The sequence below is a fragment of the Littorina saxatilis genome, linkage group LG14 (genome assembly GCF_037325665.1).
Source record: "Littorina saxatilis isolate snail1 linkage group LG14, US_GU_Lsax_2.0, whole genome shotgun sequence".
Lineage (NCBI taxonomy): Eukaryota > Metazoa > Mollusca > Gastropoda > Littorinimorpha > Littorinidae > Littorina > Littorina saxatilis.
The window spans coordinates 37,766,847-37,784,841 of NC_090258.1; the positions used below are offsets into that span (position 1 = coordinate 37,766,847).

Consider the following 17,995-nt stretch of genomic DNA (forward strand, 5'->3'; position numbering starts at 1 on the left):
TGTTTGTGTGTGTTTGTGTGTGTGTGTGTGTGTGTGTGAGTGTGGGGTGTGTGTGTGTGTTTGTGTGTGTGTGTGTGTGTGTGTGTGGTTGCCTATATGAGTATTCTCGTATGTGTTTGTGTGTGTATTGTTTTCACGTTACATTATTTCTTAAAAACATCTTTTTACATTTAGTCAAGTTTTGATTAAATGTTTTAACGTAGAGGGGGGAATCGAGACGAGGGTCGTGGTGTATGTGCGTGTGTCTGTCTGTGTGTGTGTGTGTGTAGAGCGATTCAGACTAAACTACTGGACCGATCTTTATGACATTTGACATGAGAGTTCCTGGGTATGAAATCCCCGAACGTTTTTTTCATTTTTTTGATAAATGTCTTTGATGACGTCATATCCGGCTTTTCGTGAAAGTTGAGGCGGCACTGTCACGCCCTCATTTTTCAACCAAATTGGTTGAAATTTTGGTCAAGTAATCTTCGACGAAGCCCGGACTTTGGTATTGCATTTCAGCTTGGTGGCTTAAAAATTAATTAATGAATTTGGTCATTAAAAATCTGAAAATTGTAAAAAAAAAAAAAAATTTATAAAACGATCCAAATTTACGTTTATCTTATTCTCCATTATTTGCTGATTCCAAAAACATATAAATATGTTATATTCGGATTAAAAACAAGCTCTGAAAATTAAATATATAAAAATTATTATCAAAATTAAATTTTCCAAATCAATTTAAAAACACTTTTATCTTATTCCTTGTCGGTTCCTGATTCCAAAAACATATAGATATGATATGTTTGGATTAAAAACACGCTCAGAAAGTTAAAACGAAGAGAGGTACAGAAAAGCGTGCTATCCTTCTCAGCGCAACGAATACCCCGCTCTTCTTGTCAATTCCACTGGCACTGCCTTTGCCACGGGCGGTGGAGTGACGATGCTGCGAGTATACGGTCTTGCTGCGTTGCGTTGCGTTCAGTTTCATTCTGTGAGTTCGACAGCTACTTGACTAAATGTTGTATTTTCGCCTTACGCGACTTGTTATTCTCTTTATGCAGATTATGTTGGATGCGGCATCCAATCAGAGAACGACACGCTCGTTCTCAATGACTATCCCGAGATGAGCGTCACCCAGTGCGTTGAGTTATGCAGAGGCCGGGGCGACACGTACGCGTTGCTTGGCAACAACCCCTACCGCTGCTACTGTACCGTTCAGGAGCCAGATAGCTTGCCGGGGGCAGCCTGCTCGCAGTTCTGTTTTAATGCCCACGGCCAGCCATGCGGTGGTTTTCAGTCTAATATCACATCCGTCTATCAAGTGGGTGAGCATCTTATGAAATAAGCACAACAAAACCAAGAAAGCTTACATTCACTATGGTGCGTCGACTCAGTGGTCTTTGTAGGAGAAAGAAATAATATGTTATTTCACTTAGATAAAATAATAGCTGGGTAGGGGAAAGTCCCCAAATACCGAACACTTAAGCAAATCTGCCATCATCTCAAAAACAACAGAAGACAGACCGTTTTTGAATGTGAATTTTAATAAAGTAATTGATCAGCAACATTCATACCACTTTTTGTGGACAGAAATCAACATAAAAGAAAGTTATCTTAAATTCATTTTTTTTAGAATATGTTCGGAATTACAACACCTGTTCCCTAACTCCGAACACAGAGGTTCAAAATCCGAACAGCAAAAACCAATGTCACTTTGACTGACAAACATCGCAAAAGTACTCTCTTTGGCTTTTTGTTGTTCCAGCGCAATCCACATGTACCCATTCTGAGCACATCAAACACTGGATCATGTCCTCACAGGTGCATTCTCGGCACAAAAAAACAGAACCAGCTAGCTTCCTGCTGATGACTGACGCTTGTTTTCTTGTTTCAAGCTTTCTGTTTCTCTGTGTTCTCTGTGTTTGGCTTTGATTTGCTTGTTTTCTTTGTTGGTTTTTGTTTTGCCTGCCACTCTTCAAGTTTACGTTTGTATGGACTTGACGTGATAAGTTCAGCTTCTGTTTTTCTGGATTTTCGTTTCGCCGCTAATTTCTGTTGTGAAACACTGGGATTGTGAGAAATCAGCGCCACTGAAACAGCTGACTCAAGGACGCAGTCATAGTGTCCTGCATTGTCCCCATGAGGTGGAGTAAACAGGGAGTGACTGCATGCGAGATGATAAACTAAGAGTAATACCTAATATACTGGACTCGCAGCGAAATATACAAACAAATGAGGTGAGTAAAGGAGAGTCACTGGTTGAGCCAAAGAGTCATCGTTGTATTTGAGAACGTTCCCAGACTCTGCATTGATGATGTGGATGGGCTGCTGCAACACCTCACTTGTAGCAGAAATGTCCATGTCTCCCACTGAAGCAGTTGAATGAGCCATGTGAAGAATCTTTTCTTCTAGGGAGAAAAAAGCGAAAGATGATGGCATGTCAAAGTTTATTGTAGCTGACACTTCGCGGAAGCCTTCAATGTTGCTGAGCATGTGACTGGTCATCAGCTTGGATCTGTTCTTGTATTTTCGTGTGACACTCTGAAGGTAACCCATTACCGTCCCTTTCTGCAGTTTGGAACGCAGGAGTGTTGCCGATGACAATGGATCTAAAAAAGCAGCGTCCATCGGGATTGGTTTGGATAACTGTTTTGTTTGGAAGTGCCAAAAATAGGCCTATGTCTTACTCAGAGCATGGGCTAGGTGGCTCAGAAAGTGGGTCTACTGGATGTCCAGTTCGCCCAGAGAGGGGTCTTGCTGGTTCAGAGGGGGGTCCTGCTTGTTCAGAGGGGGGTCCTATTGGTTCAGAGGGGGGTCCTATTGGTTCAGAGGGGGGGGGTTCTACAGGCTCAGCGGAGGGTCTTGGTGGTTCAGAGGGGGGTCCTGCTTCTTCAGATGAGGAACCTGCTGGCCGGCTCGGAGGATTTTTTGTCTTCATTGAAAATATGTTGAATTACATTTCTGCTCGCTATTTCGTGTGCAAGTGACATAACGTCTTTTCTGGTCAGGCCAAAAAACATCCTCTCACATTTAATGATATGGTCAACCAATTCTTTTTCTATTGCTGGGGGAAGAATGGACGGCCTCCCCAAATGTTTTGTATCACCCATGGCATGTTCGTATTTTCCATCAAGATGATCTTTAAGTGTTGTGGGTGGGATTCCATACGATCTTGCAGCTGCTCGAAGCCCAAGCCTCTTGTCTATGACAGCTGCCATGGCTGTTGCCAGTGACTGCGTTGACCATGTAGCCCTGCACAATATACCGGTACACCAAGTATTAACAACGCTCATCACTCTGTACTAACTAGATCTACTTCTGGCATACACATGCACAGAAAATAAAAAGAGAAGAGAAGAGAGAGAGAGAGAGAGAGAGAGAGAGAGAGAGAGAGAGAGAGAGAGAGAGAGAGAGAGAGAGAGAGAGAGAGAGAGAGAGAGAGAGAGAGAGAGAGTCAAAATCCGAACACACAAGTTCAAATACCGAACACTGTTCGGTATTTGAAACATGGAGTGTTCGGTAATTGAAATCTACCTAACTATTTTAAAACCACGGGGCGCTCAGGCAAGATCTAAGACGAATGCTTTCAAACAGACATATTTGGCAAGCAGATAGATCACACTGTTAATTTCAACCATAACTTTTCACAAAAAGCAACTGAAATTCATACTATGATCCTAGTCTGCTGTGGGTCGAAATAGCATTGAGAGTCATAAAATCATAAAATCACTCACCGTTTTTTTTTGCCGCCTTTATCCGCCATGATTTTTGGTGCAGGATAATCAGGGACGGTACTCTATCACCTCGTGCAGTCCAATTTGAGTAGTCACCTCTTGTTTTCGAGAAATCAGCTGTTCGGTATTAGGCACCGTTCGGTATTTGGGGACTTTCCCCTACATCACGTAAGGCAGGAAACAGGTTTGTTCATTTCTTACACCAAAGATGTTCCAAACATGATTATATTTGGAGGGTTTCATGCACTATCCGCACGATACGACGCCATTTGCCTTCAAACAAAAAAAAAAGAAGCCCAGCTGAGCTCACTATTCCGGCAATAATTATTACTTGAGTGCACCTGCCAATGGCGTTTCTTTGCCCCACAGGGACGAAGTATGCGCAACTCTTCCATAGCCAATTTACCCCCCCCCCCCCTAGTCCTTATCCTTGCGACACCCCCCCCCCCCCCCCGTCAACCCCACCCCTGGTCTTCTTTCCCTCTCCATCGCCCCCCGCCTCGAATTGTTTTCCCCTCCAGAATTCATCTGTTCTTCGTTCCCCCGGCCTCGCCTGATACTGCTGCTTTGTTTGTCATATTAAGGCTCTGTTCTATTCATCAATTTGCATCTTTATTGCAGATTATTCTGCTGTATTCGCAAACAGCTGTGTAGATCTGTTTTAATTAAGACATTTCGGAATTGATCTATTCTTCGTTCCCTCGCCCTCCCCTGTTGCTGCTTCGTCTCTATGCATGGTACAATAACTACTTGTTCATATCCATTGCAGATTATTTTCCAGTGTTTGCGAACAGCTGTGCAGACCTTTTTGAGACGGATGTGCAGGTGCCTGGCATCTACATTATCAATGGAACCGCAGAATATTGCTACATGAAAGGTAGGACTAGATTAAAACCCTGATCTACAGGGTGACCCAAAAAAAAGAGTACCCAAACAAAACGTCATAAATTGAACAAAAATAAAGCAATCTTCATAAAATTTATTTACACACACAAATAGCCTCTGCATGATTTGCACAGAAAAGTTTAGCGTTCTAGCTTGTCTTTCAGGAAAGTTATGCTCATTCTACAGAACATGCTCCAAATGGCCTCCCTCGGATTTAAATCCCCCAGATTTCTATCTTTGGGGGTTCCTGAAAGACAACGACTACAGGAACAACCCATAGACAATCACAGAACTCAAGAGAGCCATCACAATAACCATTCGCGGAATCTCGCAACAGGAGTGTGTGCGGGTGATTGATAACTTTGCGCGGCGAGTTCAAGTTTGCCTGCAGCGGTGCAGAGGCCATTTGGAGCATGTTCTGTAGAATGAGCATAACTTTCCTGAAAGACAAGCTAGAACGCTAACATTTTCTGTGCAAATCATGCAGAGGCTCCTTGTGTGTGTAAATAAATTGTATGAAGATTGCTTTATTTTTGTTCAATGTATGACGTTTTGTTTGGGTACTCTTTTTTTGGGTCACCCTGTACTTACGCCAGTCTTGGTATATTCTGCAGGGGGATCCACCAAAAGGTGCAACCCACAACGATGGTAATAACTTCCCCATCTGTTGGCCGAATTACGTCATAGTTGCTGTACATTAATTTCAGTTTATGCATGACAAGTTTCAAGGTCACTGTAGGTCACTGGCACTTTTGAGTCGATCCCCGATTTCGGAAACTTTTTTGGAAATTGCACAAAAGTCAAACCATTGCCATTTTGTGGAATGGTCACGCATAAACTGAAATTAATGTACAATAAACATGAAATAATTCCGCCAAAACATGTAGAAGTTGTTAGCACTTGGGGGAGTGGGAATCACCTTGTACTAGGCCTTGGTCAGTGTAGGCCTACTACTAATTACAAAGAGGAATAAAAAAAATAAAACCGTTTATAACGTAAATAGCGTTGGTGGGATCTTTGATAGAAACTGAAAACTTTTAAATAAAAAGAAAACACACCAGTAACCAGGTTAGGTAAGTTTAAATCAATATTTCGGCCTGTAACTGCCTTCTTCGGGATGGTATGGAAAGAAGGGAATGACGGCACGTGATAACATCAGGAAGTATGATCAATTGCATGATCAAAGCCTTTAACTTGTAATCACAAACAGTTGAATTAATCTGTGCTTTTTAAGACTCTTCATCACACAACAGGCAGGAAAAACAGCGTAAGAGGTTTTCTGGTGCTTTATGTTTTCTGTCCTGTTGGGTGTTTGCCGAATCCAGAATCTAGTCTTTTACTGCACAATAAACATCGATTTTATAACACACTAATTGTGTGTGTGTGTGTATGGGTGTGTGTGTGTGAGTGTGTGTGTGTGTGTATGTGTGTGTGTGTGTGTGTGTGTCAGTGTGTGTGTGTGTGTGTGTGTGTGTCGTTGTGTGTGTGTGTCGTTATGTGTGTGTGTCGTTGTGTGTGTGTGTGTGTGTGTGTGTGTGTGTGTGTGTGTGTGTGTGTGTGTGTGTGTGTGTCTGTGTGTGTGTTTAAACGCTGACAATAACGACTTTGTACTGTGAAATGGTACTTGCCAGTTTATGAAACTATGTCTGTTTTCTTCAGACAAAGGACAAAGGAGCATTAGTCCCATAAAAAAAGTAGTCAGTAGATGTGAAATGAAACTGTACCTGGGTTAAACATTAAACGTACACTTTTTCACCAGACAACTCCACCTGCTCTGAGCCCAACATCACCCGGTGGGAGGGGGTGGGGGAGGGAGGCGCCTGCTTCAAGTGGTCGCTGATCGCACACTCCGTACATCAGTCAGTTGCAAAGTGCCAGGATGCGAGCAGTCAGGTGCGCCACCTGCCGGCGTCAGTCCACACAGACCAGGAACTGGCCTTTCTCGACAGCATGTATTACAGTGAGCGTTTTGTGTATATATATTTTGTGTGTGTGTGTGAGGTGGGGGGGGGGGGGGGGTGTGTTGCATTGCCTTAGAGAAAAGTCGTAGGATTAAAAGTCATCATCTTCTTTGTGTTTTGCATTTGTGCATTGTGTCAGGGAGATTTAACACAGTGAGAAACTTCTTTGTGTGTAGGGAAGTTGTAGTATTATAATAGTGAGCAACTTCCTTATGTATTGCTTTTATGTACTGCTTCAGGGAAGTTGTGGGATTTCAAGAGAGCAACGATTTTCTGTATTGCTTCTGTGCATTGCTTCGGGCAAGCCGTAGGATTAAAAGTGAGCAACATCTTTGTGTTTTGCCTTTGTGCATTGTGTCAGGGAAGTCGTCGGATTGTAACAGTGAGCGACTTCTGTTTGTTTTGCGTTTGTGTACTGCTTCAGCGAAGACGTACGAGTATAACAGTGAGCGAAGTCTATGATACAGTAGTTGTGCCTTTGACAAGTGAGGGACTATTAAACAATAGCTATTGCTGTGACGACTCAAATTTACTTGCTTTACTCAGTGACGCGTGCAAAACGCTGATGGACTTTTATCCAGTAGTTGTCCCTGTGACGACAAAGTAATGACGTGCTTTATCAATCAATCAATAGGACGCTTATATCGCGCATATTCCGTGGGTACAGTTCTAGGCGCTCTGCAATGATGCCGTGTGAGATGAAATTTTATACGGCCAGTAGATTGCAGCCATTTCGGCGCATATTTACCTTTCACGGCCTATTATTCCAAGTCACACGGGTATAGGTAGACAATTATTAACTGTGCCTAAGCAATTTTGCCAGGAAAGACCCTTTTGTCAATCGTGGGATCTTTAACGTGCACACCCCAATGTAGTGTACACGGGGGGGGGGGGGGGGGGGGGGGTGTGTTCGGACACCGAAGAGAGTCTGCACACAAAGTTGACCCTGAGAAATAAATTTCCGCCGAACGTGGGTTTGAACTCACGCTGACAGCGGCCAACTGAATACAAATCCAGCGCGCTACCAACTGAGCTATGTCCCCGCCCCAGAGACTCTGAGACGTATACACAGCGCTGAAGGACTATGACAATGGCTGTGCATGTGACGAAAAAGTAAGGACGGGCTTTACTTCTGTGACATGTGCACAGCGCTGACGGACTATGCAACAATTGTTGTGCCTGTGGCAACAAAATAATGACGCACGTTCATGAGTGACGTGCGCACAGCACTGAAGGACACAGCAACTGTGCCTGTGACGTCAAAATAATGACATGCTTTACTCCGTGACGTATGTAACAGTGCTGAAGGACGCCTACCTCTTGGACAACATCCACATCGGGGGCGAGGACCAGTTCCTGATGGGGACCTTCACCTGGGCGGACGGTTGGTTGATGACGTCACCATCCAGTTCCTGGATGAACCAATACCCTAACCTTAACTACGGGGACGACGGTGAGAGTGCGCCCGGTCAGTTCATATTCATCAACCAGCTGGGCAGTCTGACCAATCGAAACTTGGAGGCCAAAAACAGGAAACTTCTGTGTAGAGAGGCGCCAGGTAGGTGATCTTTTACGCGTGTACGTGTACGTGTACTACTACTACTACTACTACTACTACTACTACTGCTACTAACTTTTCTATTGCGCGAGTCCCATCAATTGGCTCCAGGCGCTTTACACATTCATTCAAAACAAACCAGCACAAATTAAACGAGCATACAAAGCATACAAATAACTGAGATAAACAACAACAACCAAAGCACTATAAGCAAACTGGGCTTACAAGACAAAACATAGTTACACACACAACCACACACACTTACCTACTCGTATCATTATTTTTTAAAGTATTTTTCTATTTTCATGAGTACTGCATATGACTATGAAATGATCTCATTCTGGTCGATTAACATCGGCTATGGTTTCTCAAGTGACTTACTGAAATGGCTTCTTTGACCTTCAGATGACCTTGGCTGCGTCATCAATCCCCTCAACCTGACTGCTGTGATCAGCAACTACAGTTCTATGAGTATAGCGCTCTGCAAACAGACTTGCCGTGCACAGAGGGCTAATGTTGCTTTGCTGGACACGGGGTCATGCTTTTGTAGCCTTGACCCTGGCGATCTGCTTATTGCCAATGACAGCGTAGTCGGGTGTGACGTGTCGTGTCCTGGCAACAGTCTTCAGAGATGCGCTGATACGGGATTCCTGCGAGCTTATACTATAGGTTAGCGTGTGCGTGTGCTTGTGTGTGTGTGTGTGTGTGTGTGTGTGTGTGTGTGTGTGTGTGTGTGTGTTCTGTATATATATATATCTCTCTCTCTCTCTCTCTCTCTCTTTCTCTCTCTTTCTCTCTCCCCCTCTCTCTCTCTCTCTCTCTCTCTCTCTCTCTCTCTCTCTCTCTCTCTCTCTCTCCATTATTGCTTGATATTCAAAATGCATATTAAACGTCTTTTTGATTGTTGGACATGTTAATTATGTTAATTTTACTGTAGTTAACTTAACTTTTATTTCTTCTTGTCATTGAGTTACCCTCAATGGGCGAGAGCTGGATGAAAAAAAAAGCATGTTTGCATTGCTTATTCTGTCACCTTCGAAAAATAAAGTTCAATCCAATTCAATTCTCTCATTCTGTAGGACACTTCTCCCGGTTTGCATTTGTCATGGACAGATATGACCACGTGGTGTCAACTGATTCCGACCAAGTGATAAAAATGACGCTGTATGAACGGAAACATTCTGCGTACGAACGATATAGCGGGAATCAGTTGACACGCCGTGGTGACTGGTGATGTGCAGATGACAGAGACATAGCAGAAAGCTGTGACGTACTGCACGCCAATTTCATCGTGCTCAACAACACCTACGTCATCAAAGACAACGTCACTGGCTCTCCCGTGGCTGCCACGTGTGGATTTGCTGGTAACTACTTCAGTGAAACTCTTAATCTTCATTTCAGACCTCTCCAAAAACTTCAAAAACATGTAGTCTGTAAGAGGAGAAACTGTAAAAGTTAGGGGTAAATTTACACGCGTTATGAACTGAAAGTTTAAAAAAACAAGGTCTTAAAAGGGGGAGGTCTCCAATTGGGGAGTCTTAAATGAGGGTTCCACTGTAAATGTTTACAGTCGACGGAAACTAGTGCGGACAGCGAGAGTGACGGATACAGAAACAGAGAGAACTAGCTTGTTGTTTTCAGTGCTTAGTTCACTACTTCCTCAAAGTTTAGTAAAAAAAAAAAAGAAAAATGATTTCTGTCAATGAAAAAACTCAACAGAACAATTCCGATCAGATGGGAAAGACTGTTGTCACTCATAACAAGTTGGTTTTGTGGTTAACTTTTCATCCGACTCTTTTAGTTTTTTCCTACTCCAATGCAATGTGATTTTGACAGATACTACATCGTGCACGGCGGGTTACTTTGGCAACAAAGGCAAGTGCTATCGTTTCTTTCCCTGGACCTACCTCGACACGGAGCAAGCCGCAAAGCAGTGTTTTTCTGTCGGCGGTTACCTAGCAACGCCTCGTGACCTTGAGGAGCTGACCTTCCTGATCACGACAACCAAGAGCGTCCCAAGTCTGTCGACATTTTCTCACTGGCGACTTGGTGTCATGGACATGATGCAAGGTAGTTTTTGTGCTTAATGCGTGTGTCTTTATTTTGTCCCTTTTAATGACATCCGATACCGATATATGCACAGCCCAGCGGTGACCTAGCAAATATTTCTCAGTTGCGACTTTGTGTCATGGATATGATGCAATGCAGATTTTGTGCTTTATTCTTGTGTCTTCATTTTGTCTATTTTCATTACATACGATACCAATAGATAAGATAAGATAAGATAAGATAAGATTTTATAGTCCTGTGAGGTTACCCTCATGGAAATTCGGGCTGCTTACAAGTAATTCAGTTCTACTGCTGATATAATATGGTAAAGCCACAGAGACAAAGTTTGTTCTCGAAATTTCTTTGTCAATTCCTGCAGAGACATGCAGAAATGACATAATTTTACGTGACGTCATTATTCGCACTTTGTTTCGCTTTTGACGTATCATGTTTCATTTTTCTATCAAACCTAATCATTGAGGTACACATCTCAAGGTAAGCCTAAACGAAGCGGCATGACTATTTTTTGTTTTGGGTTGTTAATTTTCGAGATGAAGCTTGTCTTAAAAAGAAAAATAGCACAGGAGAGAAATAATTCGAGTCCAAATCTTTATGTTGGAGTACTTACTCATTGTACACGTGGGTGGCATTTCTGAAATTCTGTAAGTTTACAGGTGAATTACCTGACACAAAAAAAGTTGCACCTGTTAGTGATATACGGAACAAAAACATGCGCAGTATTACGGCGGTGACACTAAAATTAATTTTCTGCTGATGATATGAAGAGGCAACCGAGGCAAACATTGTTCTCGAAATTCTTCGTCACTTTTTTAAAAAATTTTTTACGTGATACGCCATTATTTGCATTATGGCATCTTCTCGAACTTTGCTTGGCATGTGACGTCAAAAATGTCCTTTCGGAAGAAAGGGTTAAGAAGAGACGTCTTCTGGATCTAGATTTGGATGCTGAAAGGATGTTGGTCGTGGGGCATGCGTCACAGGAACCGATTTTCGGGTGGATTTCGTTGGTTGAGTCAATGACGTTTGTCATTTACAGGTCAGACAGTGGTGTCGTCGGACGGGTCAGTGTTGGTGTCTGAGATGTGGAACATGACGACGATGGCGGGCACTACGACGTGCACAGCACTGGACGTGGCGAGCGGGACCGTTGCCAGGGACAATTGTCTGACCACACTGCCCTTTGTCTGCCAGACTGGACCAGGTCTGTGTTTGTGTGTGTGTTTGTGTGTGTGTGTATGTGTGTGAGTGTGTGTGTGTGTGTGTGTGTATGTGTATGTGTGTGAGTGTGTGTGTGTGTGTGTGTATGTGTGTGAGTGTCTGTGTGTGTGTGTGTGTGTGTGTGTGTGTGTGTGTGTGTGTGTGCGTTCCGCGTCGTGAGTGCATGTGTGTGTGTGTGTGTGTGTGTGTGTGTGTGTGTTTGGGTGTCTGTGTGTGTCTTTGTCTGTGCGTTGCGTTTGTGCGTGAAGGCGTGCGTGTTTGTCTGTGTTTCTGTGTTCGTGCGTACAATAGTGTTGTTTTAGTTTCAGGCCAACAGATGGACTAAATATTTTGACATCGCTTCACGCGACTTGTCTTTTCTTTAGTATATCTGGGCTGCAAAAGCATTCCTTTTGGCCTCGAAACCACGTTTGACGTATCCACCACTTCTGTGACGGTACAACAATGCGTCGCTCTGTGCTTTGGTCAGGATCAACGCTACGCACTTGTCACCACAACCACGTGCTCTTGCGTCAGCTATGACGTCATCGACGGTAGTGACGCAGCGACCTGCACAGAAGGCTGTCGAGACTATTACACTCAGGCGTGTGGTACTGAATCTGCCAGTATTTATGCTGCTTACGACGTGGGTACGTTTTATAACACAAACTGTTTTATGCATTAACGCAATAATGCAAAAACACACACATATCTATCACATTTTCATAGCCTCCAGTTCCACATGCACACATGAACCCCCTTCCCCGTCTCTACACACACGCACACACAATCTCACAAGCATGCCGTACACTCAAAAGTCATAACTTACTTGTGATTGCGATTCACAAGAGCAGTGCACAGAACCTCTTTATGAAGGGCACCCTTAACATACAGTTTTTGATAACAAAAACATATGACAATGTTCAACTGTGTTTCCAGCTATGCAACGAAACCTGTCTAGTACTTCTGTCTGGGAAATTTTCTTTTTATTATTATTATTAATATTGTGGTGTTTTTTGTTAAGATAAGACAGATGTTTGGCCACCATATAACTTGACAATAACATTACTTTTCCCAATTAAGCTTTTATTTAATCTGTTTGCTGAGAGAGGGTTAATGCCATTGTTTATTTGTTCTCCAGACGCCTATACGCTGAAGGAGAAGGCAGCAATGTCATGTTCCCACTACCGGCAACTGCAGATCACAGCCAAGGGAGACTACTACAACTATCTGGCAGATGGCGCCACCACAATGCGTGTCTCATGTGGATCCTACGGTTTGTCTTTTTTTCAAATGTCTTATTCTTTTATTTTTTGCCTCTAAGCTCATACAAAATTAGATTAATGCCAGTTAATGCGCGATGGTCCACTTGTTTTTCATGCGACAAAACATGCAACAGTTTGAATCGGCCACCTTGAGAGAAAAGAAATGTGTACACCAGCATAACATGCTCTTAAAATTAAATCCCATGGCAAAGACCTGTAATCATATGGTGTGCAACATATTGCGGCTGATGATCATTCAAATCCTTTGAGTGTTCATGAAACAATGAACAATGAGCAACTTTCTACAACTAGGTTTAATACTATGTGGAAGTGTTCTAAAAATGATCCTGTTCATATAACTTACGGATGACCTTTTCTTATAGTCAAAGAAGTTTATCTCGTTCTCATGGTGATACATTTTATGAATATTGTATGAATTCGTGTTTGTGTTGCAGGTGAGGGTCACGATGATATTTTGAGCCAAGAGGGGTCACAAGCGCAGTACGAAGCCTCCACGGAGTTTGCTGGAACTGCAGCAGAGGCGCGGTACGTTTGGGTCACTTTAGGCCCCCGTCACACAGCTTTACGTCCTTACGGTCACCATGCCGATCACTCCGATCTGAAAAAGTTATCAAATCGGGGCATATCGCCGTCAAAATCCAGCACATGGCAAATTAAAAACAATCCTACATCACGATTGTAATGCGCCTCGACCCGGCTACGCTTGTTTTGTGCAGTTCAAAATTAGCGTAGGGAGAGCGTGCAGCTTCCCGACCTAGCAGATCCCACCCCAACCAAACCACGCTCTTCGAGATCCTCCCACGTTTGGCCCACGATTGGCCACGCCCTCGGACACTTTTCTATGGTAGAAGAAGCGGCGTCTATGTGTGACTGGGTTTTTAGCAACAACATGGCTTTTTTGGCTCATGAAGCATCGCCTCATTTATTGTCGTTTTCCATAAAAGTTAGGACAAAGATGACACACATTGCATTCTCGAGTCTTGAGTCGTGAATTGATGTTTTGAAAAGATTAGTGTTCGAATAGTGCTGTGTACTCGAGCTATGCAAATCGTGGCTAACTTGAATGTTCTTTCGGATCTGTTAGTACCATGTATGATTCTGGCCTAAATCTATGATCAACACGTGGAATGAATCTTTTTGTTTGAAGATTTCCAAAACAATTCTTAAGTGTGTGGGTGTGTGAGTGTGTGTGTGTTTGTGTGCGTGCGTGCGGGCGTGCGTGCGTACATGCGTGCGTGCGTGTATATATATATGTGTGTGTGTGTGCATGTGTGTGCATGTGTGTGTGTGTGTGTGTGTGTGTGTGTGTGTGTGTGTGTGTGTGTGTGTGTGTGTGTGTGTGTGTGTGTGTGTGTGGCTGTGTGTGTGTGGCTGTCTGTCTCAGTGTCTGTCTGTCTGTGTTTCAGACTGGGCATGCAGAGCACGTCATGGAGCAGTTGGCAGCCCCGCAATGATGACGTAGAACCCTGGTTACAAGTGACGTTGTCAGAAGATTACATCATCAAGGCTGTTGTCATAACAGGTAACCTGGTCAACGATGCGACCGGCCTTTTGTGTTTTGTATTACCTACCTGAACGATTAAGTTAATCTTTGTCATAAGTAGTTTTAGTCATGTAGTCGAAAAAACCCAACCCAACACACCATCGACCTTGAGGTTTTCTCGGATGTTACTGAAGCGAAAGCCTCATGACCTCGAGCTCCAGACAACACACAGGTCTTCTTTACCCTAGTCATTTTCCCCGGTCATCAAATTTCAAGCTCATGGCTGGTTATGAAATGGAAATAAGATCCATTTCTTGAACGTGTTTGAAGGTGAGGCTTTTAAACTTTCCAATTGAAACCTTAAACATGTCAAGGTCAAAGCTGGATCATGATTAGATAAAACAAATGGAACATTTTCTTGAACGATTTTTTAAGCTTGTGTTTGAACATTCTCACATTGACAGGGTTTGATGACCTCAAGACATGACCCATGTTTCATCTTCTTCTTCTTCTGCGTTCGTGGGCTGAAACTCCCACGTACACTCGTGTTTTTGCACGAGTGGATTTTTACGTGTATGACCGTTTTAACCCCGCCATTTAGGCAGCCATACGCCGCTTTCGGAGGAAGCATGCTAGGTATTTTCGTGTTTCTATAACCTACCGAACTCTGACATGGATTACAGGATATTTTCTGTGCGCACTTGGTCTTGTGCTTGCGTGTACACACGAAGGGGGATAAGGCACTAGCAGGTCTGCACATAAGTTGACCTGGGAGATCGGAAACATCTCCACCTTACCCCACCAGGCGCGGCCGGGATTCGAACCCACGACCTTCCGCTTTGGAGGCCGGCGTCGTACCACCTAGCCATTGCGCCCTTCTTGCCATGTTTCATCGACCCCGAAGAACATGAAGGCTGCTATCCCTGGGGATATCGTGCAGCAACTGACACGCGCTACCCAGTCAGTCTTTCATTCAGCAGTTTGGAGTCTAGGTAGAATAAAGTCTCGGTACAAAATAACATTATTTGCTCGATAATTATACACTACTGTTGTTTGTTTTCAGGCAGCGCAAGCACGAATGGGGGTCACGTGACAGAGCTATTTATGGATTATGGGTTTTCAGCGTCTAGTTTGAGTGACTACTTCACGCCCGTAAGTTGCACTACTGTTGCGCATTGCCTCTAACTTTCAGCTGTAAGATAGCTTAAAGATATTGTCCCAACCCCGTCCATGATCATGCTTACCCTCACATATCTCTCCAAGCTTGTGTGTGTGTGTGTGTGTGTGTGCGTGTGCGTGTGTGTGTGTGTGTGTGTGTGTGTGTGTGTGTGTGTGTGCTTTCTACTAACCTTAACTATTTGGAACGATTTTCTGTTTTCGAAGATACTTTACTGGAGTACTCTGTTTAGCTCTTAAAATATTTTTTTGTTTTGTTTCATCAGTTATACGGCCCCAGCCACAGAACGGAGCTATCAGTGCAGTACCTTGCAGCCCCGGTGGTTGCAAAGGTTGTGAAACTTCGCCCTGATAAATGGAACATCGCCCCTGCACTCTCCTTCACTCTAATCGGCGAACCTTATGCCTTCTTCAATCGTGAGTCGGGTCGGGCTTGTCTTCAGATGGACTTTGAGTAGTTATAATTATACCATACAATGCAATGCAATGCAATGCAATGCAATGCAATACAATACAATACAATACAATATTATAAAATACACAAATTGTTTTAATTAATTGGAGAATTTCATTGGAATATACTCGGCAAAATAAAGATGCTCCACATTTTGTTTAAGAAAACAAAAAAGAAAAGAAAATATGCGTGTTTATTATTTTGCTCTGCTTGAAAAGACAGTTTTTTGGGGGGTTAATTTAGCCTACGTTTCAGCTTCTCTGTCAGAGAAGTCACGTGACAATTTCTTGAATGATTGTACTCCCAAATCAACCCGGCAAAAACTTCCGGTTCAAAGCCAAGGCTGGACTAGTAAGGGGGTAACGGGTGGGGTGTTGGGGATTTGGGCGGTGGTGGGGTTCCTTGAATCCGGTCCCCCCATCCCCTTTAAGAGATTCAAAATACCACTTTCAAATGCTAAATCCTAGGCGGCCCTTGTATCCCAGCCTCATTTCAAAAGGACCCCTCTTGCGTACACTAGGTCCAGTCCTAAAAAATAAAATATTAAAAGAAGAAAGACCTGTCAGTTTACCTATGCAGGTTGTTTTGAATGTATGCCTTTCTAGTATAGAGGCTGGCGCATGTGTCAGATAAACGAATACACGAATGAGTATGTATTGAAATGAATTAGAGACTACATGCAGTGTAATAACTTTTGTTCCCACTGTTTTTTCTTCCTCCGCATAGACCTAGACTTTTACATAGGATGCTTCGCGGATCCATTGGTCTCAGCCATAGATGACGTCATATCTTCCACGTCATTGGACAAATGTAAAGACCACTGCAGTTTGCTCGGCTACCCGCTCTTCGGTCTCCAAGTACAAGGTCAGTTTTTTCCTTCTTCATTTGTCGTATGTTGCTTTTATCTCATCAATAGTTCGATGTATTGTTCAGAGATGTTGCTATAATTCGTCTTACTTTGCTGCCTTGCTGAAAGTGGTAGTAAAAAGTACGTGGACAGTCTTTGCCTTTTTTTTTAATCGGTCACAAGATGCTTTCAGTTCGATAATACTTCGATGCATTCTTCAGAGATGATTAATTTGGTTAAGCTTATGTTCTAAAAGTTTCGGCATTTAAGGGTTTGAATAAAGAGGGAGAACAGCGTGACAAAAGCCCCACTATAACATTATCTGTGCATTAAATACCGAAACTGTGTTGCACAGAGGGTACAGAGACCTGTGGGTGCAGCAACTCAACAGGCGAGTACGGAGAACTTGACGCCACGTCCTGCAACGCAACCTGTGCCGGCTCAACTTGCGGAAGTGACGTCACCATGTCTGTGTCTTTCTACAGAACCTATGGTATTGACTACTTTTACACAATGTAAATTCCGTAGTTTATATTATCAAACGGCCTTTGTCCGTCTGTCTGTCTGTCCGTCTGCATGTCAGAAAAAATAGAGTCGCTTGATTTAGCTCGCATTCACAATATATAATGGAGAGTGCAAAAATGTAATGTGCCTTTTATTAAACCTTTTCAAATAAAAGAACTCTTGAGCTAGTGTTCTAGTGACCTTTTCTGAGCAGAAAGGAATATCCAGTGAAGTATTGCCATTTTTTTATCAGAAAAAAAGTGCGGAGAACCGCCGGAACTGACGAATACAACACGTAGCGTGACGCCATTGGTGCCCAGCCCTTATGACGTGTTCGGCACTGGTGACAACGTGACGTATTCGTGCGTCACAGGCTACGAGTTTTCCAACATCAGCAACAGCGTCAATATCACGTGCCAACAGGACAACACGTGGTCAGACACCCCGGCCTCCTCGTGTCAAAGTACGTCTTGAGGGCCCAGAGAGAGGAGAGAGAGAGAGAGAGAGAGAGAGAGAGAGAGAGAGAGTGAGAGAGAGAGAGAGAGAGAGAGAGAGAGAGCGAGCGAGAGAGAGGGGGGAGGGGGGGAAGAGAGAGAGAGAGAGAGAGTGAGAGAGAGAGAGAGCGAGCGAGAGAGAGGGGGGAGGGGGGAAGAGAGAGAGAGAGAGAGAGAGATCCATGGGACGACAAACACACCAGAACAAAACAAGATGTACACTAAAACAGAACACTATAGAAGTTAAATTTCAAACACAAATATACACATGTTGGAGATGATGATGATGATGATGATGATGATGATGATGATGATGATGATGATACACCGAAAAGTACATAATAATGGAGAAAAAAATACA

At 43.4% G+C, this 17,995-nt stretch overlaps 1 protein-coding gene across 1 annotated transcript in view; it reads left to right on the plus strand.

The window, feature by feature from the left end:
• LOC138947710 (uncharacterized) overlaps positions 1 to 17,995 on the plus strand; it is a 58,806-nt gene that overhangs the window by 37,202 nt on the left and 3,609 nt on the right. The window contains exons 13-29 of the mRNA XM_070319251.1: positions 1,047 to 1,310; positions 4,489 to 4,596; positions 6,364 to 6,564; positions 7,866 to 8,123; positions 8,529 to 8,792; positions 9,365 to 9,487; positions 9,960 to 10,193; positions 11,230 to 11,394; positions 11,777 to 12,040; positions 12,532 to 12,666; positions 13,111 to 13,201; positions 14,083 to 14,198; positions 15,223 to 15,311; positions 15,602 to 15,752; positions 16,516 to 16,653; positions 16,992 to 17,129; positions 17,394 to 17,603. Of these exons, the coding sequence (XP_070175352.1) occupies positions 1,047 to 1,310; positions 4,489 to 4,596; positions 6,364 to 6,564; positions 7,866 to 8,123; positions 8,529 to 8,792; positions 9,365 to 9,487; positions 9,960 to 10,193; positions 11,230 to 11,394; positions 11,777 to 12,040; positions 12,532 to 12,666; positions 13,111 to 13,201; positions 14,083 to 14,198; positions 15,223 to 15,311; positions 15,602 to 15,752; positions 16,516 to 16,653; positions 16,992 to 17,129; positions 17,394 to 17,603 (2,949 nt within the window). The remainder of the gene's footprint in view (positions 1 to 1,046; positions 1,311 to 4,488; positions 4,597 to 6,363; positions 6,565 to 7,865; positions 8,124 to 8,528; positions 8,793 to 9,364; positions 9,488 to 9,959; positions 10,194 to 11,229; positions 11,395 to 11,776; positions 12,041 to 12,531; positions 12,667 to 13,110; positions 13,202 to 14,082; positions 14,199 to 15,222; positions 15,312 to 15,601; positions 15,753 to 16,515; positions 16,654 to 16,991; positions 17,130 to 17,393; positions 17,604 to 17,995) is intronic.